The 26,104-nt window shown below is 38.1% G+C and overlaps 1 protein-coding gene across 1 annotated transcript in view; it reads right to left on the reverse strand.

The window, feature by feature from the left end:
• LOC145683745 (uncharacterized) overlaps nucleotides 1-26,104 on the reverse strand; it is a 49,921-nt gene that overhangs the window by 20,995 nt on the left and 2,822 nt on the right. Inside the window, exon 2 of the mRNA XM_081755276.1 lies at nucleotides 961-1,630. Within this exon, the coding sequence (XP_081611402.1) occupies nucleotides 961-1,630 (670 nt within the window). The remainder of the gene's footprint in view (nucleotides 1-960; nucleotides 1,631-26,104) is intronic.

Raw genomic sequence — 26,104 nt, forward strand, 5'->3', positions numbered from 1 at the left:
AAAAGCAACTGTCTTGGTTGCCTTATACTGGAGCAACCTTCTCGCTAAATAATAAGATTTCTCGGGATTTCTGTTAGGGAGACCTGAGTTTGATTCCCCGTAAAGATCCTGCATTCCCCGTATTTCCATAATAGATCCACGTGGCATATAGCACCTGTGCTAAAACAGATGCTTTAAGCTAAACAACAAACTAACCAAGTCACTAACTAACTAATAATTAACTGACCAACTAAGAAAATTAGTAACCAGGTAAGCAACCTAGTAGCTAATAATTGACTAATGAATTAACAAAATAAATAAATAAAATAAATAATCAACTAACTAATAATTAAGAGGGCTGCAGTGACTCAGTGTTATAGCGCTCACTTTGATGGGTAGGGTCCTTGGTTCGATTCCAGCCCACGCCAAGTTAAATTTCTGATTAACAAAACCGTGCGCTTGAGTTTTCTCCGGATAATTCCATTTCCTCCTCTTTTTTTTCATTCCATCTCCATTTCGTCATCATTGTCTTCCTCAGGTTCAATTCATAATTGTGGAACGTTAAACAAAAGAAAACTGACTTAGTAACTAAAATGTACATAAATAACCAACTGACTAACAAACTAACAAACAACTTGGCAACTGGCTGAGGTAACTAACTATTTAAAAAAAAGAATCAACTGGTTGTAACTATTCGTGCTGCAACTACCCTGCACTATGGAATTTACATAAACAATTTCCCTGTTTTCCTTTAAGTAAATTTAATCTCTAAATGTGCTTTCAACAGTGAATTGTCTCTCTACTGGTAACACTGAAAGTGATCTTCCTAAACCCTTTTTAAGCTGAACCTTCCTTCCCCAAATATCTTTGCCCAACGGAGTTAGAAACTCAAGTTCCACGTTAAAATAGCATTTGTATAATCCACTTTCTTCCTAGAAAGAACAATGAAAACGGATTAAAAGAGGAACGGGAAACACTCACCCAAGACCTCCTCCTGATGGGAATCCTGCTCCTCCTGTTCCGCTGCCACTTTGACTGGAGCTGCTGGATGAGCTGAAGCTGTTACTGCCTCCAGAGCCACCACCTACGGGAAATCCAGGGGCGTATGCAGCACCTGGACCACTGCCGTGACCGAAGAATCCTCCTGCGCCTGGGCCGAATCCATGAGAACCAAAACCTCCATAAACTCCTGGGGCGAATCCTGGATCGATCTGTCCAAATCCAGGACCAAACCCTCCGAAACCTCCAAATCCTGGTCCTCCAAAGCCACCAAGTCCTGCAGACCCTGCATTACTCTGGCTGGAACTAGAAGAGAAGCTTCCGGAAGATGATGGTCCTCCACCAAATACAAGAGGAACATCACCACCTCCTCCGGCACTTGAAGAACTGGAAGCTTGGCTGGAGCTACTGGAGCCACTGCCCACAGAACTTCTTCTCCATCTGTTTGCTTTTCCAATTATCTCAAATTTCTCCACTTTCTTAGGCCTCCATACACCGTCTTGTAGTTTCTCTGGCTCTGGGTAGAATATGATAATAGGTGCTCCGACAGGTGGGGGCTGCTCCATTACACTTGGCTGGTAGGAGTCCACCGGAGAAGGAAAGTAATCGCTGCCTGCGATGTCATCTTCCTTCTCTGGACGTAAGAATGGACCTGAAACAAAGCAATCATAGCCTATTAGATCATAATTGAAGAGTTGAGAGCTATTCCTACTTTCATAAGACGGAGAAATCGAAACTTCAAGTTTGTCTCTACGTAGCTAACACATACTTAATAATATTTTCATACTTAATATTTTTGAAGGAAATATCACCTTGTTACGCTTTTACTCATGATAGAGATATCAGACTAGAGTAACAGAACAGAATTATCTCAATGTTGATCAGAAATAGAATCACACATTGTACCTCATTCATTATACTTGAAGAGGACATTTACGTAAATTATTTTTATTTTTCTGTTGTATCAAGAACGGATCTGGCTACTTTGACCGGATTTGAAATGTTACGAGGTCATTTACCTAACCTCTCTGGATCTCATACTAACATCATTTGGACATAATGCTCACTCAACCTCACACTTACACTATTAATCCAACATCCCACTGACAGCATCATTTCTAGATACTCACATCATGATTTTGAACTTGACTTACTCAACCTCACTCTGACTTCGTGAGATTATCGGGTTCCTCTACCAACCTAATGAATTCAGGAACCTACGATCAGGAGATCACCACGTTCAGTGTTGGTGTGAAAGTGTGATTACATATTATAACTGGACGGTAGGTGTAACAACTATGGAGGCTAAACCCGTTAGCGCAGAAAGTAGCTTTGTTATTAGATACGTGTGTGCCCTATAATGTAAAATAATTGAGACCAGTGACTAATAGGATGTCGTTTATTACATTTAATGAACGTTTCTGTGTCACTTAAGTGATCGGTGTTGTCTTTGAATGGTGATTATTGATCCCGTATGTCAAGTTTGGTGGATATTACAGGTATGATCTGTGAATAAAGGAGAAATATTGAAACACCTTTATTGGTTGTAAGTTGTTATCGCTATGCTTAAAATGTTACTATTTGGTTAATTCTAAGCATCCAGGCCTATCTACCATGCGTATAACGTTATGCTATTTGGTACAGCTTTACTTAAACCTCCCCCACGGTATTTGTTTTCAAGTGATTTGCAGATATTACCTAGTTTAATACATATTTGGGGAGCAGACAATATACATATCAGTTTTGGGGTAGATATAATATTTAGTAAGAGCAATGAACAACCTGACTCATAATTTCACATAAAAAAGCATAAACACATCGGTATTATGTTCAGATCCCATCATAGGGCTTTGATGAACCAAAGTATTTAACAACTCTTCTAATCTATTCCTTTACATTTTAAGTTATTAAGCAAATTATCAGATACAGCCCTCAAGGTCAATTTGCAATGGAACATTAATGGTGTACATTGTTGAAGCAAGCGATCCTTCCGCTCACGAATGTTAACACGAAACTATAGGTGTAAGTCTCTAATCCCGAACAAAACACATTCCGCCTTGTGCAGAGTCGTTTGGACGTATGATTATATTCATACTAAAAGTCTAACTACTACAGGAAACATATGTTACTCGAACTCTTTAGTATGGCACTAATTACGGGTAAGAACGGCTCTGCATAAGGCCCATTATATTTTATAAACTATTAGTGTTATTAACAATTTTTTGTTATATGCTACAACTATGTTACTTATTTATTTCAACACAACAGACATGATCCCCAATAACAGTGTTGCATATTAACTATGACTATTATACTGTAACCCAATACAAATGTAGTTTTAGATACACTTATTTTTACTTTAGATACACTTATTTCTAGTGCTTTTGTTTACTGATCTCCATTTATCATATTACGCACACCGTTTTCCAAAAACCTCATTACTCATTCCGAACCTACTGATTTCACATTATCGTAAGAAGTACTGATTCGTCATATATAGAGGATTTATGTAGCACATCAGTTCGTGACTTCATACAGTAAAATGTATTAATATTGTTAGTTCTAGTTTTACTTGTCGGAATATGCAATACAATATTAGAATTTAACTCGACAGAATCGATATTACTATTCACAATTTTATAAAGATATACAGATTTGTTGTTTGTTTCAATGTTAAGATAGGACTTATTACTTCTGTATATGGCGTATAACCAGAATAGAGACCTGTTTTCCTGCACCTGAAGAATATGCATTGAACTCTTCCTATCATTTTACAATAGTTTTCAACATTTATATTTCAAATGACTCTAGCATATTATAACCTGAGATCTAACATAAGAATAATATAACTTCAAAAGTGTTGATTGATTTTGAAAATATAACATCGGGGAAATACACTCTCATTGTCACGACGCCATATTCGACCAAAATTCAATGAAAGTTATTATCCTGAACATTTTCTTAGTTATGGAGGAGAATTTAAGTGAGCCGCCATATTTGACTGACTTCAAGCAGTGAGGATTATGCGAAAACCTCAGTAAACTTACACAATATTGTGTCTAAATGGAATTATTTTTGCGAAAGCTATCATATAACGTCACATACACTATTTTAAAACTCCGGAAAGTAGATAAGATCATTCTTTTGCTCTTGACTGATTTTAAATCCAAGTATTGGGAGCGACTGCAAAATAAACCACTAAAATCTAATCCACCTGATACCGTATATATCCTTCAGAATAAAGAGGACAGATGATCAATGAGACTTAATGACTAGGAAAGAATTGGCGGAATGAGAATCTAGGAGGAAAGAGAAGAGTCCCAAGAAACGTGAGGGACAGGATGTTATCCATTATAGTCATATGGCATGGAATCAAAATAGAGACCCTTCGTATCAGCGGAAACCTCTATTACTCAACAACCGTGTACTGGAAGTGATATAGATAAGAACGTAGAAACATTTGTAAATTTCGTTTACGAAATTTGATTTATTTTAAACTCCCAGATAGAGCCTATGAGATTAATTTACACTGGAATCATAAATAATCAATAATAATAACGATCAATGATGATTTCAGGGAGTATCGAGGGAAAAATTCCCCCGGTCGTATGTCCAAACATGTTAACGTGACTTACCAATATTTTCCAAGTACTATTTTCAGTCCTACTGTATTGAAAACCACCGTATCTCACTGATAAGAACCAGAACGAAAAAGGAAATGGAGTGAAGTCAGTCAGAGTGTGTATATTTGAAGCTGCAATCCGGCATTCACCGTATGAAAGGAAGGTAAACCCTGAAAAGATTTCAATCGCCATGGCGCGTTACCAGGCTTTCCCTCAGAAAACTTTGTTCGGAGGTAAACATCAAAATGGGAGGAGACTATAGTGGGACACTATTTGCTAAAGAACATGCTCTACGCAGTGGATGTAATTCACCAGATTCAATATGCGATGCAATGTTAAATATTGTGTTATTTCTAACTAGAGTCAATTACCCGCTTCAGTGGGTTAAATAAGAAAAAACAGTATTATGTTCCCTTAGTCAGTCATTTTTACTATTACTGAAGCGCAATGAAAAATCAGAATAACAAATAATCTATAAAGGGCGATTAACTGAAACCCGTTCATTCCATGTATTATTGGTATAATGTGTAGGAGGATATTGTTTGTTTAATAGTGTGTAATGGCTAATGTCCCTGCGTCTTGTGTGTAGAAATATTGTTGATACGTGTTTCTGTTTTGCAGGTATAAATGAGTGAAAGATGGCGTTCAAGATCCCCAAACTGTCCAAACACGAGCAGTGTGCCTTCATCTGAGTACCATTTTCTGAGTGCAGAAGGTTGTCAATCAGCTGAAGTGTTCCGACGTATGAAAGACGTGTATGGTGATGCATGCGTCTCCAGAACAACAGTGGTGGAGTGGGCCAGAATGTTTTGGAAGGAGCGTCAACAAACCACTGATTATCCCCGTCCTAGTCAAGCCCATGTTGTTGCCACAGAAGACACGCATGAAAAGGTGAATGCGGATAGACGCATTAGTATTCAATCCATAGCGAACGGGTTAAGCATGAGTTATGGTACTGCTCAGAAAATTCTGAAAGATCTGGGGGTATCATAAAGTGTGCGCGCAGTGGATCCAAATTTTACATGGACGGCATTTGTAAGTTAGTGTCTCAACACTCATGGTGACTTCTTCTGAACAATATTTCTACTGCACGCTAATCATAGACACCTCTAGATAGTGTACAAGTTTCCGCTCGAAATAAAGTTTATTTCATGAATTATGACCACTGATCGGGTTTCAGCTGATCGCCCCTTATATATAAGTGAAAATTAAATATTACTATTGTGAGGTCAATTAGACGCAGCGGAAGTGTCACTGTTCATCTCAGTGACCCCGAAAACCATGTAATCGAAACTACTAACGGTCATTTTTGATCATTTTTATATATTTTCCCTCCTGCTCTCCTAAGTTGATCCGTCAAAGTGAAATGCTAAAAAGAAAATCGTACGCCCGAACCTCATCTATGTTGAAAATTTGATCGACATCCGTCGGGTAGTTCAAGTTATTAAGTCACAAACATAGTTACTTTCCTTTTTATTTATAGCCTAAAGATTACCTTCCACCGTTAGAAAATAATCGTAACAACAGGACGCGATTCCTACTATTTTAAGGATTAAAACACATTTTGTTTGATGAAAGTCTATTCATATTTACAAAAGATATAAACAATTTTCAAAAGGCGATTATTTTCCGTCAACCCTGTAGATCCCATAAAAGCGTAAACACCAAAACAAGTCAGTCAACAATTGTAGTTATAAAAATAAAATATGAGTTGGGTGCAATTAGCAGTTTGACTAATACGCCATTTAGAGTCCATGGAATATGCATTGAAACATAACGAACCATAGCGGTTACATAAGTCACGTGCTTTTCACGCCATCTTCTTTCTTTAAATGCTAATCAAGGCAGGAAGTGCCGTGAGATGCTTTCACCTCCCATCATTAAAGTCTCTGCTCTTCCTCCGCGGCCTTGAGGTTGAGAACGATTCTAAATACGCAACTAAGAAGGCTATTTTTAGCTACAGAAGCGTATTGCTACCACGAACATTCATATTTATTTATGGTTGGACACACGATACTCTGTGCACAATGAAACTTTCTTAGTGTTGTCTTCAAGAACGATAAACAAAGCAACCTGGTGTGTGTTGACAGACCAAGAGAATTATGCTAAGCACAGAAATATTATTTAAAACGCAAGCTCTCAAGCATTGCAGTATCATAAAGTAATTCTACACATATCGAAAAGAATTTTAAAAAAATATCTTTAAACGCCCATTGACGGAACTCCTGCGTTGAGGCTTTAAACGTCAATAGCTCAGTCCTTAATTAAGCTAGAAAGTTGATTTGGGTACCAATGTATTCCTGAATTATGCAGCTTTCAGCTAGTGTGCATTTTATGTATGTAGAGATACCACGGAGGGGAAGGAGGGAAAAGGTCGTTTTTTTTTTTGTTTGTTTTTCAACAGTTTTTTTTTTTTTTTTTGTGGGGCATCCACTAATTGGGAGTACACTCATAAAAAATGGTATGTGAAGCAATGAAGTAGGCCACTACATTGTTATATCCTATATTAGTATTCCTTGCTCATACGGGGGAGTAGGGAGGAGCAAAAGTTGACTAATTTTTGGAGTTTCAGTTTTTTGACGTAAATTATATTTATTTTTACGACAAACATCAATAGCTGAGCTCGTAATTACGCCTTCTACGAATATAGTGGGAATTGCATGGTTGTTGACTAGTTGGAATTTGTGGTCTATAAGCTTTCCAACAGTATCTGAATCATAACTCTGTGATGATTAGGGGGTGAACTAGAGACCTCAACGTGAGAGTCTATGATTTTGTTAAAATCCCTTGCGGGCGTCTAAAGGTTAAAGCTTTCAATAGGACAACCGGAACTTTTTTAGAATTTTAAACTTAAAGACAACAGGTACTATCTGCAAAACCATATTCTCAAAGAAATTAAATGTCAACTAAAAGCAGGGAATTCGTGTTATTACTCACTTTAAAATTTTCTGTCGTCGCGAATTCTGTAGAGGAATTTGAAGCTTAAGAGCCGGCAGGAGTCAAGTGACCTTGACAAATCGAGGATAGAGTTTCTCCTTGCAGTTCAAAGTGTTTCCTTATTTTGGCAACAGATGGGGTTGTCGCTGAAATGCCGTCAAAGCAAATGCACCCGTCCTTTTCCTTCGTTTTCCCCTGCATGTGGTCAAAGTTGGACAGCGGAGGAGGGGGATGGTTACGGCTGTAAATGGGACAGAAGAGTGAAATTCTTTTCTTTTGGCTAAGAGAAAAGAAGGAACAGAACTGAAGAAAAAAAAGAAATAAGAGGGCCTGTCTCTTTCTCAAAGGATTCTACCTATGGTAAATAACAGAATAGTGCGGGAAGAATCGATATTCTAATTTATTTAGAGCCTTCGTGGTTTAAAAAAAACTTGGAATTGAAAGGCAGAAAACCCAGACAAAGATTTGAAATGTATTGACAATGTGAATCATTTTTTTAGTGGAATCCATTTCCTTATTTTCTTTTCAAAATATGACCACCAGATTTACCCTCTCTCTCGCCTTCACATTCGAATGGTCCTGGGTTCGATACCAGTTGCTGACCATCCTGAGTTTTTCCTATTATAACAGGAAAAAGCCGCAATGTTACATTCAGCCTTGGGGGCCGGCTTAGAAGGACAGGAGGGAGCACATGCCCTGCTTGATGTTGGTTTTTATTGGGGGAAATAGACCACTTCATTAACAATAGAATTAAAAGATGTGTCACTCATGTCCAAAATTATTGTCGCATGTCTATAAATATGTTATTGTAGGAATATAATTTGATAACGAATTCACCCGGTATTTCTTATAATGTTAGTATGCGTACAATCGGCAAAGACATGTATGTGGCAAATTTCATGTCAAAAGAGCAGTAAATAAGAACAATAAAACGAAAACAAAACTTTCGTGTCCATTTAGCAACATTTTATTTTACTCATTCTAATCTTCGTATTTATAATTACTGTATTTTCCTATGAAATTTACCACATATATTTCCCGATTGTACACATAGTATCAGTATTAAAAGTCTCCTGCAAAATCATTATTACATGATATTTTTACAAGAAGACAGTTATAGAAATGCGACAATCATTTTGGACATGAGTGTGCAAGGATGTAACAGGTGTTTGTTTCAAACATTAAATAAGTGTTCGTATAAATTGAACTTATTTCCTGACGTCATAGAACTAAGAACTGTTGCAGAGCGATGTAAGTCCGGTGACAATACAATATTCCATTCTTACTTTCATACTTTGCAATATATCTATTTATTTTAAAAGCAAATTTTAATATGTTTTTATTTTCAACTTCCTTATCGTAAAATAAATACTAGCCTTTAACCAGCCCTGGTAACCCTGGTTGCATATCACTTTAGGATTTGGAAAAGGTGTCCAACGAATTAAAAAAAATGATAAGACACCTTTTAAAGACATTCTTTTGTTAATAAATTCCCACTAAAAAGTTAAAAATAATTTTGTTTATGCAAGACTAAATAAAAAGAATGGAGTGCGTCATTTTAAGAATTTATAAAGTAACTGTAAGCCTATATGAGAGCGCATCCCTTTTTTTTTTAGTCACGCATAAACATTTTTTTTAAACTTTTAACTGCGACTTGATTAATGAAAGAATATCTTTAAAATGTTTATTATTATCTTTTTTTATTATTGTTAATGTTTGCGTCCTTGGCATCGGGTGTTTATTTTGGTAAGGTACCGTATGGTACGTTTCTATACTACTAGGGTATATTAAAATTTAGTTTCCTATGCGTTACTACATACATTAAAAAACATTTTTTTAAAAAGAATTACTACCGAATATTACTACCGCTCCGCTAATAAGAGGGAGACAGATTGAGGATACCAAACACCCCTACCGTTGATTGAGAAATATTTAGGTGTCGACACTGATGAGCAACATCTACATATGAATTTGAATGTTTTATGGGCTTTAGACAATTGATTCAGATCGGGAAACATGGGGGACAGAATGTTGGAAGCAAGTAGTCCAGTCCCTAGTTTGAATGCCTGGAATGAGTAAGGACTCTTCCCCCCTTGGTAAAACCTGCCGAAATTGGAAGCAATATCAAAGAAGCACTGCTTCGAAAAAAGAGGGAGCAAACATGCATAAATAGTCAGAGTCGGATTTAGGTTTAGTGGGGCCCCAAGCTGTTGAAGGTAATGGGGTCCTTTATGTGTCCAGATGAACATACGCACCCTACATACAGCAATGAAGAAACTAGAGATAATTTAGGAAGCAGACTGGTAGAAGGAGCCCTATTAATTACACGAACGTAGGCTACACAGCAGGAAGCACTGTTGCTACGTATATATAAATTTTACTTTATTTTTTAAAATTTTCTTATATTTTAGAAATCCAATTTTTCTTTAGATTTTGGGGCCCCCAAGAGAGCGGGGCCCTAAGCTATAGCTCGTTTCGCTTACACGTAACTCCGGCACAGTAAATAGTATACATATACAGGCGCGGATCCAAGGGTGGCTATAGAGGCTATAGCCCCCCCCCCCTTGACGCTCAGGTATACACTGGATAAAATGGGCTTCAATCCTGTTTACTCTGGATAAAGAGGCAAACTATGGCTTACCTCCTCCCTTGATCATATCCTGGATCCGCCACTATATATATATATATATGTACATGTATGTATATAAATGTGCGTGTCTAGTATGTTGTACGATGGAAGCTGATGAAAGAGCTTTATACCATATTATTCTTGATTTTTTGACAGGTAAACAAAGAATATTTCGGGAATTAATCTACTCGATTATTATAATAAGATTATAATATTGTATTTTATCTTTTCTCTTGTATGTATATTCTCAGTCCTGCAGGAAGTTTTCATTTCTTTCTTGGATTAGATAAACGAAGACTTTGGTTCGGCTTCTCCTTCACAAATCTCTGTCGAAAGGTTGACTTTATCGCTACAAACACAAATTACTTCTTCTCATAGAAACCATCTACAAACACACTGTACTGCTGAAACAGAAACCATCAACCAAAGAGGTCATAAATTTTGCCATTCTTCGTGTTTGAAGTTTCCGTTCTTCACAATGATTTCCTTTCTCCCGCCCCTGTTAAGAAGTTCAAAGTAGGTTTTCAAAAGGACTGGCTCCCGCTGAGAAGGAAAGTGGGATGAGGAATGACTATAGTGCCATCTAGCAGTTAGACGGCCAAGTACGTGAACACGAAAAAATCTGATTTCTGATTTCTGTAGATTCAATGATGAAGGATATAATTTCTTATCGATTGTGAAATGGATGTCTTTGGAAACAGCGAAAAAATAGTACAGTAGCGCACAAATACAAAGATTGTACTCCATTCTCAAAAAAGTCCGGAGTTTTTAGCTCTTTTCCTTACTGTAAAAAAACAGAAGACTTTTCAGTCTGATTTTGATCATTTTCTTATGGGAATTTGGATTATAATTATCTGCATTTATAAGAAGAAAATATCACGCACAGCGTTCAAATTGCACCTTTAAAATGAGATGCATCATATTTAGTGCGCTACTGAGATATTTTTGCGAAAGAACGAAATGAAACCATGATTTGCCTAAAAAATGGTTGAGATCCCATGTTAAATTGAACACCAATATTCCGGCCGCTGTGGCGCACTCCTTCGCCCTCTTAAAATATATTTATTTATTTATCGGGACAACAGGCATTACTGTCCAATTACGTGTCTACATATGAAAAAATGAAATGAAATCTTTGAGTTTTATGTCCCACGGTTATGCCGGTTAGGCTAAAGGAGACGGTGATGATGAATAATGAATGAAATGGTGGAATGAAGAAAGTGGAAGGAAACGGGAGAACCCCGAGAAAACCCACGCACACGGTGTTTGTCCACCACAAAGTTCGCTTGGCGGGGCTGGGATCGAACTCGGGACCCCAAGCACCAGAGGTGAACGCTCTACCACTTTTTTTCTCTCTCTCTTTAAAAAACTTCCTGACATTTTCTACTTCAACCACTTTTCAGGACTACTAGACACGACAGGGACACGAACACAGAAACATCGAGGACAGTTAAAATTCCACCCTTGCTACTACAGAGGGACTCGAACCCCCAATGGGCTTCACCTTACAATCATCAGCCTTACGCCTCAGACCGCTCGGCTACACCCACCGGCGTCCACTGAGCCACCACGGCCCCATGTCAACATATGAAACTGGAATACATAATGTTAGACTATAATATAAAACTTGAATACAAAATTTATGTTATAATGATGCTGATGCTTCAATATAGAATATTAAATTGAAAATAATACCTTTTCCTTAACCTTTCTCCCTTTTTTCTTCTTTCTTTTTCATCAAAACATCCAATATATTTTCAATCAAAAATTTTCTTGTACGCCTTGTATCTGGAGAATACATACAGTGTAGCCAAACCCAAACTATCATTTAACTTACTATGATCTGCTTATTCTAAAGAAAATACGAAAACTCGACTTAGGGGCCGTTCAAAAATTTTGTGGCCCCTGATCCAAAAACTAATTATCGACCAAGATGGCAATCTTTTTATTAATTTTTAACTTTCTTAAAATTCTTGTTTTTTTAAAAAATAAAACATTCAATACGAGTTTTTTAAATGACCTATTAGAATAATTAAATATGTCTACATCTTTATAACTCTTATTGATATTATTGTATATAGCACAAATTCTCCATGTAGGTGACATGTACAGTGCATTTGTATGTGCCTTGTTGCAGTAGAACAAGCTACTATTTCCCTTCTCTTTGCACCGTAGATGAGCGCTCCACCACTGAACCATAAAGTCCACCTGATAAAAGTGCAGAGTTTTTGATAAACAAGTTGATTTTCACTTTTTTTCTTTAAAACGTGATTGTACGAGGAAAAAAAATTATGTCAAAAAAGAGAATTTATACTAATCTGGTGAAGAAACATTTCTCTGTGACATGTCAGAAACAATTGATATATTTTAGAAAACAGGATATAATAAATGACCTTGCTCTGAATTTTAAACACGCGACTTCCTTTCCTTATGAACAATATTGTTTTAACACTAATCCTCGTAAAATACAAAGGTATTTGTATCTGAAGGTGACCAAATACCTTGTAGCACGATATGTTGTTCGTTAAAGAGGTAAAAAAAGCTTTCAGCACGAAAAGAAATATTGGCTAATTATGGCCTGTTTTTCCTTGTTTACAAGCATGACATTCGAATTAGGATTCTTAACATGTAGAGTCATGCAATGGAAACATTTCAATTCAGATGTCAACGCTTCTAAGAATTCATGTTGCGTCTTAGTACTTCGGAGTCGGAAAGAGGAAAAATCTATATTCTAATTATACCTTTGAGCTCAGATGGACATATTTGCATTCTGTTTCCTGGGCGGCGTACTAACTACTCGATATGCGGTTCAGGCTCACTGTTTTTACTGCGGGTAGGGCTCGCTGTTACTTTGTTAGGCTCGGTACCCTAAGTACAAATCGAGCTCGGGCTGGTTACCCAATAGAACTCGATCTGATGCTCTCTGCTCTTAATGCTTCTCAAGCTCACTAGAGCTCGCGCGCGGGCATGTTATCCAAATCGGATTCAAACTTGCACTCACTACCAGGGCCGACCCTAGGCAATTTACCGCCCCATGCAATGGTATCATTTGCTGCCCCCTTCCTCCAGAAAGAACAAAACTTTTTAAGTATGTTACCCCATCATGAATAACGAAAGGGAAGGAGAGGCGAATCGCACTCAGAAAGGCCTATACAATCTCGTTGAGTCTGTTGTTTTTCTTTAAATAATAGTCTATTGTGTTAGTGAAAGATAAAGCAAACACACCTGCAGAAGAAAGATGGTAATCCTTTTTATGGAATTGAATATCGAGCTTCAATTACAATATAGAAGTTTTCAATACCAGTGCAAGTAGTTCTTTTATCTTTATTTCTTCATTTTCCTTCTATATATGTTTATTTTATTTTATTTTATTTTTTTTTTTAAACTTGTTTCCACCTTCAATGATAAGGAACTTGTTTGTGACAAAGACAAGTCTAGTTTCCATATCAAATCTGTGATAACGAACTAAATGGAACAACTGTTTGCTACTGTTCAAGAATTGAGTTCTTATATCTGACATCAAGCAATTCATGCTGGAATTTTTTTGACCATTTGCTTTAGCACTGTGCACGTTACCTTAAACTAATGCAACCTAAACATGATTTACGAATGTAGTATTCAAATATATCAGCTTAGTAAATTTAAGTATCATCATCATGACGGAGGGGTGTTTCCAACAAGAAATATTTACTTTAAATAATATAGTTATGACACAGTTTGCCACTCTTCGGAATTTGCCACCCCGTGCAAATGCACGTGTTGCACATACAGTGGCGTAGCTACGTTTATGCACCACCCCGCAAGAGAATACCCAGGGCTCCCCCGCCTTAATATTTGTGTGTGTGTGTATGTGTGTGTGTGTGGAATGATAGATAACATAATAAATAAACATACTTCCCTATATCTGTGAATAATAAGTTCAATGCATGGAACTACTAGGCCTAAATATTCATAAATGGAAACCACCAAGCGGATCGATTTTCCCTCTTTTCTGTCCGCTTGCTTGACCCACACGTCAAGCCTCCCAAAGAGACAAAAAAAGGGGGGTGGAAACCCTAAAATATGGCATAAGTAATTTTTCTGGGAGAAATCTAGAAATATTTTAGAATTGCGGGTGAGGTTATTTTCTCCAAGAAGGTTCAAGCGATCTTGTTCATGTTTTATAAATAGAGTAAACCCCGATTATGCGGCAGTGCCGTGATTTTTTTTAACCCTTTTGTAGTCACAGTCAATTACATATTTTTTCATAAGTAGTCGTTGCAGACTGACACTCAGCATGTAAATAAGTACCATATGTTCTAAAACATAAAAATAAATTGCATTGTAAAAATCAGTATTTCCAACAATAATGTAGTGTAATTCCTCATGCCGTAAACGTCGCCCACTTGCCGGTAAATGTCGATCGTCGATACAGCGACGCGTTGAAGGATTGCCGCTAGTTTGCCACTGGCGGCAGGGTTTTGTCGGGTCGAAACAGATATCTAGAGTCGGGGTGTTGAAGTTACCACCGCGTAGCAGCAAGGACTATTTTGGTCCGCGATTCTTGAATTCGCCGCGAAGAATTGCGAAGGGACCAACACGAACTATCGCCAGTCATGTGGGATTATTATATATTATATTTTTATGACGATTTCTTCCTAAAGAGAGCTCCGGGGGTCAAGAGTAACCTCTGCCTCTACATCATGAAGTGAAAACTCTTGAGATGAGTGTGTATACTTGTATGAATTTAGATGGCAACTGTCGCCGATCATTAGAAAGTGAATATGGAAGAACTATGAAATAAAGTAAATATACGCGTGTCATTTTGTTATAAAATTACATGGACAATGCATTTTATCTGATTTCAAACGGTTATCCTCGAATATAGACGGTTAAAGGAGTACTCTGATTATACAAATTAAAAAGAATTAAACGATTTATACTCTACAAGCGATATTCCGTTATCGCCTCCGTGGCGAAGTCGGAAGAGTACGCGGCTAGTAATCATAAGGTTGGTGGTTCGTGCCCATCATGGAGATTTTTTTTTTTTACTTTTTTAAAGTATTTTTTAGACTCGCCTTAATGTAAACAAATCACGCATATAGCCAATTTAACGTATCTTGGGGGAATAATTTTGTTGTTCACTGGCCTTCCGTCTCGTCTCTGCCACTGGTGGTATAATTTTCAAAACGGAAGTGGCAGTAGCGTAACACAAAAATGCCGGGCCCCCGCAGGATTATTTTTTTGGCCTCCCCTTCCCATGTCCATTAACTTCGTATTACATTATGTCTCTGTAGAAGACAATGGTTGATAAATCCATGGAATATAATAAAATTACAAATAAATTTATTACTCACCGAAAAAGGCAAAAATTATTTTTCCTTAACCTTCGAGCGCTGAGATGATTGTTTAAACTGATGTTGCTAGAATGGATTAATGTTCACCCAGAGCATATTTTTCTTTTCTAAAGTAAATAATGTCGTTAAGGGAAATGGATATTCCGTATTCAGCTCACTTTTTGTAGCCTATAGTTCTTGGCATTTGCTTCGCAGTGGGTCCCCAACCCTGCGGGCCTCCTCGCACTGCAAGCTCTGCGGGCCCCTCAGTTACGCCACTGCGAAGTGGGGCCACCGCGTAGCGTCGCTGCGGGGCCGCCAATTTTTGGCGAGATGTCGCTAGTTGCCCATCGGTGGTCCACCGACGCTTACGGCATGGGGTCTATTCTGATAAGAAGAAACCGATTGTTGTAAGGTATGGAAAACGGAATTTGGAAGAGTGATTTACGTGGTAGCAAATTACATTCATTCTTGACTGCGGAGTGAGATTCCACAGGCGACCACTGGCAGATTAATTACGAAATAATAATAATAATAATAACCCTAGCCAACAACTGGGAAAATAAGAATAGGCCCTACAGTGCAAAGGTCGAAAATTGCTGCCAGGTTTACAGTATAGTATTTTTTTTTTTTTGTGTGTGTTTACTCTTCTTTATTTTAGTGATTTAGACATAGAGTAAAGGTATTTTTAAAGTTTTACTACCTTTCTTGAACAATAAAACATATATTTTATGCTGAAATGTTTTTTCGTGTTTGCACTTTATTTTTACTCTCGGGTTTTCCGATTTTTGCTATCTCGGTACCCTTGCCATCCAATTCCGCGGATAATTGTGACTTTATTGTAAATATTTAATTGACAACCCTACACTATAACATAAGTCATTTCTCACAACTCTTGGAATGATAAGTTTTTTTTGGACAAAGTTTTCGAAATTCCCTATCATAATTTTCTTTATATGTCTTAAATAAACGTTTCAGAACAATAACGGCACAGTGACATGATTTAATTCTAAGAAAGGTAAATGAGACAGTTTAGTACGGTAGTCCGAACCTTTTATTTTACTTGCGTCAACTTTTCCCTTCACCCAGAAACCTTTATTATTTGAATGTTTTCACACAGTCTAGGTAACAAATATCGAGGCAACTGCTAAAAGGAGTAACGGCCTCTAATTTCTCTTCAAGGTTTATTATTTTTCTTTTGTGCTTCAATAATCTGTTTTTTCAGGGCCTTCCCTATTTTTCCTTTTCTTTCTTTCTTTTTTTTTTTTTTTTACTGTAAATAAGTCAATAACTTCAGTCACAGAAAGTATGTCATTTAATCAGGAGAGCCTGGTTCTGAAAATCAGTGACAAGTGTTCTAATTTACAGTTGCCCAATGATGTAGCATTCATCTCCGATTCGTGGGGCCCCTCGTTCGATCCTAGTTTGCGCCAAGTGAATATTTATGATGGACAAACACCGTATATGTGGGTTTTTTCCCCACTTCCTTCATTCCACCATTTTATTCCTTCTCATTTTCACCATTTCCTTTAAGCTCGTACGGCATAATCGTGGGACATAAAACTGAAAAATTTCATTTCATATTTTTCTAATTACAGTTCACAACTGAGGGGTCTGGGGATATGAAAAACCAGCTAGGCTTAGCGAGAGCCCCACTCGAAAAATTTTGAAAAGTAGCCGTCCTGAAAATGCAACTTTAGGTATTTTTGAACAAAAATTAACTCTTTCTCGTGTTTTTGTCTTTCGTTCTTTTTGTCGCAACAGATAATATGTATTCTAGTGTAAGAGTATTGGGCATAACCAGGGAGGTTCTAGTATTCTAATCCCCGATTTTAGTTCTCGTTACGCCTTTCTGAATGTCAACCGTTTGAAACATAACAAGTGTGGAAATTTTTTACCTCAAAATACCATGGAGAAAAGCTCGTTGAATTTTTCATTCAAAAAGGAACCGTCGTCTTGTTGAGAAACAGAATTACAGTTAAAAAAAAAAAAAAATGATACTTTTGACTCTCAGCGCCACAATTCCGGAATTTAACATGTGTTCATCCCTGGTAAAACGCCCCTGACCAAACTTTATAACCCGTTTTTAAGAAAAAATTTGGCCCTTCTCTATAATTTAAGAATTACTTCTAAAGATTCTATAAATATTTTATACATTAGATTTACAAGAGTACATTAGAAACCATGCACATTCTATGGCATCAGGAATCTCCGCAAAGAATCCACAAGATGGCAAGTCATCATGACACGTGTTCCTGCCCTGTACTATTGTGTACTGTTGAGATTGACAGTGAAATTCGTTTGAAACGATCAAATTTTTTCGTCTTTTTTCTCGTGCTATATCTTTATGATAGTGTGTGTGTGTTCATCCATCTCCGTATATGGGGCCGCGGTGGCTCAGTGGTAGAGCGCTCACCTCTGGTGCTAGGAATCCCGGGTTCGATCAAAGCCCCCACCAAGTGAACTTTGTGGTGGACAAACACCGTGTGCGTGGGTTTTCTCGGGGTTCTCCCGTTTCCTCCCATTTTCATCATTCCACTATTTCATTCATTACTCATCATCACCGTCTCCTTTAGCCTAACCGGCATAACCGTGGGACGTAAAACTCAAAGATTTCATTTCCATCTCCCTATATGTAATATTTACATATGAACTAACCTTCCATTTGCATTTTCAGAATTTTTTTAATTCGTTACCATTTTTCGAGAAAAAAATAATTACCATGACTTTTGCAATGGCCCTCGTATGTGTTTGTATGTGCTGAGCACCCCCCACAAAATTTCTGGAGCATGTTGTACCAACAGAGCAATCCCGGAGTCGGTACCCCTAAACTTAATAGTTATAGTAGTGGTCTTCCTCGACGAAAAAAAAAGCCACATGTTAGCTGCGATGAAAGTCGCTCTTCATTAGTATTAGAAAATATTTTACTATAACAGAGGTTATTAGGTTATTATAAATACCCTAAACAGATATTAGCGAGGTATGGTGGCTCAGTGGTACAGTGCTTACGTCTGGGAATGTGAAGTCCCTGGTTCGATCTAGGGATGGCCACAAAGTTCCGTTTCCGGCAGAACCGGTTCTCGGAGATCCGGTTTTTAGAATCGGTTCCAGACCTGGATCCGAAAATCCGGTTCCAGAACCGGATCTTAGGAACCGGTTCCAGACTTGGGTCCGAAAGCCAACAAAGACCCTTAAAGCAGGGACAAAGTTCACCTTCAAAAAATGCAAAGAGGACCATGCGCTTGTGTCCTCCCTGCCCAGACCCGCTTGTGAACCAAGAAAAAGATTTTGGTGCACCAGTGGGTGTTTAGCCAAATGAGTTGGCCAGTTTGCCTGTTCAACCAATGAGTTTGCCAGTTACCCAGTTTATTTAGCCAAATGAGACAAGCTGCCGCCGCCTGGACGCCTGCCTGTCGCTTCCACCATTTCATCTAGCATACTGTTAGTGTTGCCACGAGACGAGACATTTCTCGTGTCCCGTCTCGTCTCGAAAACGAGACGAGACACGAGACGAGACGGGACGTCTCGTGAAATGTCTCGTGTCTCGAAAATGCAAACGCTGGGGGAAATGGCCAAGATTGAAATTGCCAGTGGTCATATAGATTGCAAAAGGAAAATCCCCTTTGTGAGAAAACATGTTGGAAAGCCTTCATAGAAAAGTGTCCTCTGTCTATTGAATGAATCAATCGTGATACATGAGCTTCCAGGAATATCATCCTTAATGTCTTGTCCCCAATTCCCCTTGCTGTAAACTGAGGAATTCTCATTTTTTTCGTTTCTGGCTGGAATGATGACAAACAAAATCAAAGACAGGGAAGATTTTTACAAGGTCAAGAAACCGAACTACCACGACCATCTATTCAATTTGAAAACTGGATAAGGTCTACACTCATTACAGGCTGTAGTTGAAAGTTCTGGTTGAGATGGCGGATTCTCTGGTGGCGGTATTCTTTTTGCTATATGAACCGAAATTAACCGAAAACGGCAATTGAAGTATGTCATCTTGCAACTTTGTCATCTTGCAACTTGCAATTTTGTCTTCTCTCTCGTTCTCTCTCTCTCTCTCTCTCTCTCTCTCTCTCACACACACACACACACATACACATAAAAATACACTTTTACCATTTTACCAATCGCTCGCTTATTATACAGCAGTCATGTTGTAAAATTCAGCTCTTCGTTTGGAAGGCGGGCGCAGGACAAAAAAAGCAGATATTATCGACGAACCCTTCAAATTGTTTGCTTTCAGCAAATTTATGATACTAACAATAACACTTTAAATGAAGAGATTTTACAGGGGGACCTTCGTTTTGTTACGCGGAAATGTTTGATCTGACCAGTATGCGAAATTGCCCTCTGCTTCCAAGGTTCGCCGACCCTACTGTTCCTTTCCTCTTTTAAGGTCGCGTCATAACTACCCTTCTTTGAAAACCGAAGATGCAGTACAATTGTGACGTCACGGCGGGAACAGAAACAGCTTTCGCCCAAGGTCCTTGTCATTCACCCTTGTTTGTTTCTTTGATTTTTGCAGGAAAGTGAGTGATTCTTGCTTTCCTGTATTAAGAAAACATTAATTACTGTAGTGCTCGTGTTAGCCTATAAGCATGTCGAATTCTACACTAAGTACTTGGCGCAATTATAGTAGAAATATTACGGGTTCCAAAGTTATTTATCATGTATTTCCCTCGGTTCCTTTGCGGAAAGTTTAGCGAAAGAAATGCTGTCGGAAAGATATCTTTAAAGTTGAAAACGCCAGCGTCTATTCCGATCATTTTATTCCCGAAGCTTGTGGACATAATTTAAAATGTGAGCTTCTAAATATTCTACCCAAGAAAAAGTTTAAACAAGACGTGCCTTCACTAAACTTACCTTTACTATACGGAACCGTGTTGATGTAAATAATGAAAGAATTAAATGTACGGAAGTTAGGTGTTTAAAGAAAAAACAAATCAGACATTGGGGTGTAGCCACATGAAATAACTATTGTGACTGAAATAAAAAATAACTCTTTGTTTATGTTATTTTTCGTTTGTTTTGTGGAGAGTGAGGGGCATAAACCAAAGGAAGAGCTCTCCTTTTTGTGTAAAGAGAACGAAAAACTGAAGTCTAACAGTATGTACAAAGCCAAAATAATATGTTTACAAACGAAGTTAAAAGAATTGGAAAGCAAATATAATAAAGAATTAATTTCAAAGGCCAGTTCTAAAATATAATATTGGGATCGTTTCAATAAAGTGGTTAATAACCGGTGGTGGATATATTACGAAAAAGTTTTATACAGGGCCAAGTAAATATGCTAATGAATGGCAAGAAAAAACTAAGATGGATTGATTAAGATATCATTCGTGCATTAACACAACATGTCTCATTGATAAATTATACAATCATCTGCGGTTACAAGTTCGAATCCCCGTACCCAATGTGTCAACATTTCGACGTTGTATGATTGCGAATAGATCACGACAATATAAGAAACTTTAATCCAAAATGGCCACCCAAAAATCAACTTTTTTTAGACCACTAGCTAATCTGGGTGTACTGTCATGAGTTTGTTACACAAATGGGGCAACCACCATATAGTGGCACACACCCCGCGGTTATGGGAACAGATTTGTACCATGGAGGTGAAGACTGGCCCCAAGCATTCTTTGGTCCGATGTGTCGTTCAGCTCCCATTACTATGGCACTTTAAGTAGAGCTTACTGTGCAGTAACATATAAAATTTCAATCAAATACTTTCCATTACTCAATAAAATTATTTGGTTCCGAGCTTTTTAAAAAAAAAATAATTGCAACAAATCTAAACATGCTAAAATGGAAAGTAGTTTTTGGATTGGTATGGAAACCTAAAGGCTGGAATATATGAAATCAAAGTGTACACACATATCTGTCTATCTATCTCTCTATTTATCTATATATCTTTCCATCTCTCTGTCTCTCTCTGTCTCTCTCTCTCTCTCTCTCTATATATATATATATATATATATATATATACACTATAAAGCAAGTGGGCTGATAGTATACGATAGTGTCGTGGATGGTGACACCTTTTCATCGAACTTTGCTTGTCGTGTAAACATTATTTGACATTAGTGTCTTCATCTTCAATGTACCTATGAGCAATTTACTGTATATTCGTGTATTGAAACTGGTGAAACAAATTTCAATGTATCAGAATGTAAAAAAAAAAAAAAAAAAAAAAAAGCCAGGGTCGAGAAGCCTCAGACAACTTACAGCAGAGATATATTATCTTGTAAATTATTTGTCCTTGCCTTGTGAGCTTATTTGAATTTATTTTTTAAGACCTTTAGGCAACTTTGGCCCACCCCGAATGAATGATGATGGGAAAATTAGTGGAATGAAGAAAGTGGTAGGATACTAGACAACTTCGAGAAAACACACACATTCGAAAAATGAAATGAAATATTTGAGTTTTAGGTTCCACGGTAATGCCGGTTAGGCTAAAGGAGACGGTGATGATGAGTAATGAATGAAATGGTGGAATGAAAAAAGTGGGATGAAACGGGAGAACCCCGAGAAAACTCACGCACACGGTATTTGTCCACCACAAAGTTCACTTGGCAGGGGCTGGGATCGAACCCGAGACCCCAAGCGCCAGAGATGAACGCTCTACCACTGAGCTACCGCGGCCCCCACACACATTCGATGTTTGTCCACCACAAAGCTCACATGGCACTAACCGAGATCGAACCGACTACCACATACACCAGAGGTGAAGGCTTCACGGTGTAGTTTCCGTGACATTTCTTGTCTTTGTGTTCTGGTTAATACTTGTAACTTAGTTGTATCTTGATTAGCATGGTGCAGCCTGCTACATTTAACTTTCGTTCCCATGGTATGTGCTATATTTTTTACGAGACAAGACGAGACAAAACGAGACAAACGAGACGAGACGAGACGGGACGGGACAGAACCTCTCGAGACGAGACACGAGACGGGACGAGCACATTTTTTCGAGACGAGACACGAGACGAGACATGCTTTGCATGAGACGAGACGAGACAGCCTGAAGTCTCGTCTCGTCTCGTCTCGTGGCAACACTACATACTGTTCACAGCCTGCCAGCAGCTCGGGTTTAGCGTAGGGATGATCACAAAGTTTCGGTTCTAGCGGAACCGGTCCCGGGAGGAACCGGTTCTTGGAGATCCGGTTTTCAGAACCGGTTCCAGAACTGGGTCCAAAAACCCGCTTCCAGAACCGTATCTTAGGAACCGGTTCCAGACCTGGATCCGAAAGCCAACAAAGACCCATAAAGGAGGCACAAAGTTCACCTTCAAAACACTGCGAAGAGGACCATGCGCTTGTGCCCTCCCCGCCCATATACGCTTGTGCCCTTCCAAAAAAATTGGTCCACCAGTGGGTGTTTAGCCAAATGAGTTGGTCAGTTTGCCTGTTTAGCCAATGAGTTTGCCAGTTACCCAGTTTATTTAGCCAAATGAGACAAGCGGCCGCCGCCTGGGCGCCTACCAGTCGCTTCCACCATTTCATCTAGCATACTGTTCACAGCCTGCCAGCAGCTCGGGTTTAGCGTAGGGATGATCACAAAGTTTCAGTTCTAGCGGAACCGGTCCCGTAAGGAACCGGTTCTTGGAGATCCGGTTTTCAGAACCGGTTCCAGACCTGGGTCCAAAAACCCGGTTCCAGAACCGGATCTTGGGAACCGGTTCCAGACCTGCACCCGAAGAACCGGTTCCAGACCTGATCCGAAAAACCGGTTCCTGAACCGCATCTTCTAGAACCGGATCCGTTCAAACCCGAAAACCGGTTCCACCAGGAACCGGTTCTGGCCATCCCTAGTTCGATCCTCCAGCCAAATAGAATAATCGTTAAACTGAAATGTTTCATGTCATTTCATTTTCCTAAACAGAAATTAGTATTTTGGTTTTATTTCAAGAACTTGACTAACTTCAAATCTTAACTTTAATATTCAGTTAAACAGGAACTAAAATCTGTAGAGGAAAATATCCTACAAATGTACTTAACATGTTAAAGTTTACCTTCATATGAAGTTTGCTAATGACAAGAAGAGCTCTGTAAATAGTGTAATGTATTTTCCTTGTGATTTTTCTTTCATCTTCATTTTTAAAGAAAATGACCCAGTCGAAAGACAGTATCGTAACATGTAGGTTGCAGAAGGAGCAACTGCCCCTCCATGTCAGCTGCTAGCCGTTCGAAGATGAAACCCCTTTCAAGGTGAAACTTCCTGCTATACATTAATGCATAATAAACAGGAATGTGTAAATGAAGTACGGCATAGATTCACCACACACACACACACACACACACACACACACACAATGATATAAATCTTTCAGTAGACTTTCTACTGTTAGGTCTCGAGAAATAATAGTCTATACAGGGTGCTTCAAAACAACACCAACAACGTTTGAGAGGTGATTCCTGGCACCAAGATAGGACAAAAAGTATAAGACCAACCTGGGGGCACAAATTCTTCCTTTCGGAATTATAAGCTGCCCAAAACATGAAAAAAAATTAACTTTAAAGGTCCATATCTCCAATACTATGGGATCTACCCTAGTTTGGCCAAGACTTCACTTAAGAACTAGTATGTGCCGTATCTAAATATCTATGTTTCAAAATCCTGTGGTACTTCCGCAACAATTTTTATAGAGGTAGTTGCAGAGTACTTCAAGTTATATATGCTCGTAGCCAAACTGCGTTTATAAAAAATGTTGTCTGAGTACCATAGGATTCCGAAACATATATTATTGGATAGCACGCATATTCTTCAGTTCCTAAGTGAAGTCTTGACCCGACTACAGTAGGTCCTATAGTTTTGGAGCTATAGACTTCTGATGTTTTCTTGATGTTCATTTTTTGATGTTTTCTTCAGGCTATAACTCCGAAAAGAAGCATTTGTGTACCCAGGTTGGTCTATACTTTCCGTTTCATCTTGGTGTCAGGAATCACCTCCCAAATTTTGTCGGTGTTATTTTGAAATACCCTGTATATTTCTTAAGATTTTAAGCTGTGTCAGATATTGTCATCTTAGTTTAACTTGTGAAGCATAGAAGGAGCCCAACACGCCATTTTGAAAAGAACTGAAAATAATTTAAGGTGCTGATGCTGAAAATTATCTGAGAAACATTTCCCAAACAGAAGTACAGTTGAACGTTGATAACTCGAACTTCGATTAGTCGAATTCTCTGAAAACTCGAATTATTTTCACATTTCCTTGAATTCTGCATACACATATCAAAATAACCTCTAAAAGTCGAATGTTTAAAAATTATAATCTCGTTAAGTCGAATTTTAAGTGTTTCGTAATCATGTTTAAAAATCTCCGCGACTCGAACTTTCGTATCTCCGATCTTCTAGAAGTCGAAGTTTACCTTTATTATTCGAATTTCTCCGGATGTCACCTCGATAATTCGAAGCTATAGCTCTTGGCTTTTACGTACTTGTCATTGTTGCTAATGTGTACAGTAATTCTATTTTACTTATATCTAGACATAAAAGCCCCCATCCAAAACAACACATCTACAATATTTTTATTTTTACTATAGTCATCTTATTTGGCTAAGAAGGAACAATGATGAGGGTCATGATCAGTGGCGTATTTACGATTTTGTTTCGGGGGGGGGGCTTTGGTAACTTTCGGGGGGCGGAGGCTTTGCCTGAAAATGTGAAAATTCTGCAAGACATTTCATATACTTTACTATAGTAAGTAAGATTTCGGGGGTCTTAAGCCCGGAAGCCGCCCTAAAAACGCCACTGATCGTGATAGAGAGTACAGTGGAAATAAAGCGATGGAGAGAGCAAAAGAGACTACAATTACTGGACGATATCGAAACAGAAAAGTTTTACGTGAAGACGAAGATGTTAGCGAAAGATCGTAGAGCATGGAAGTTTCTTAGTAGCAACATATGATGATGATGATGATGATGATGACGATTAAACTATCTCTGTTTATCAATATCCAACTGTCATCAAAACTGATATAGTTCTCTTTCTAAACATTACATCCTTTTTATTATCTTTTCTTTTTCTAAAAGAAAGTACAAACTGTTTTCTTTTTATTAGCGAAAACGATCTTCTTTTATTCACGAGGGAATTCTCAATTCGCAACATTAAAAATACTTCCTTATAACCTGCCACACTGAGAAACTCGCTGCTTCAACATTCATTAGAAATATTTCGCTTCCATATTTACAAAACATTAAAAGCAGTGTGTGAGATTGCAAATTGCAGTGATACCAGTTCATATGCACTTCATTTCTTTATTTCTCAGTCATAAATCTCCTATTTCTTAATTCATGTATTTATTTTTTACTTTTTAAATTATCAACAGTTCCGTAATATATAAGTATGTTTCTTCTGTAAATCGTTAAGAGAATGTAATTTTAAAGAATAGAGCTTCGTGTGTTATTGTTGCATAATGCAAGCTCTAATGAGAAGGTTCCCTGGTTCATCAAACTCAGGCCATGGGAGTTTGTGGTGGTTAATGTAGTGAGTGTGTTCCCTCATTCTTTTCAGCTTGTGGCTAAGTCGCAGCGTTCTCCTCTGGTGCATGAGTTCTTGGTTTGATCCCAGCTCACGCCAAGTTAGCTTTGTGGTGGACAAACTTCGTATGCGTGGGT

This window comes from Thermobia domestica, chromosome 4 (genome assembly GCF_964235325.1).
Source record: "Thermobia domestica chromosome 4, izTheDome1.hap1.1, whole genome shotgun sequence".
Taxonomy (NCBI): Eukaryota; Metazoa; Arthropoda; class Insecta; order Zygentoma; family Lepismatidae; genus Thermobia; species Thermobia domestica.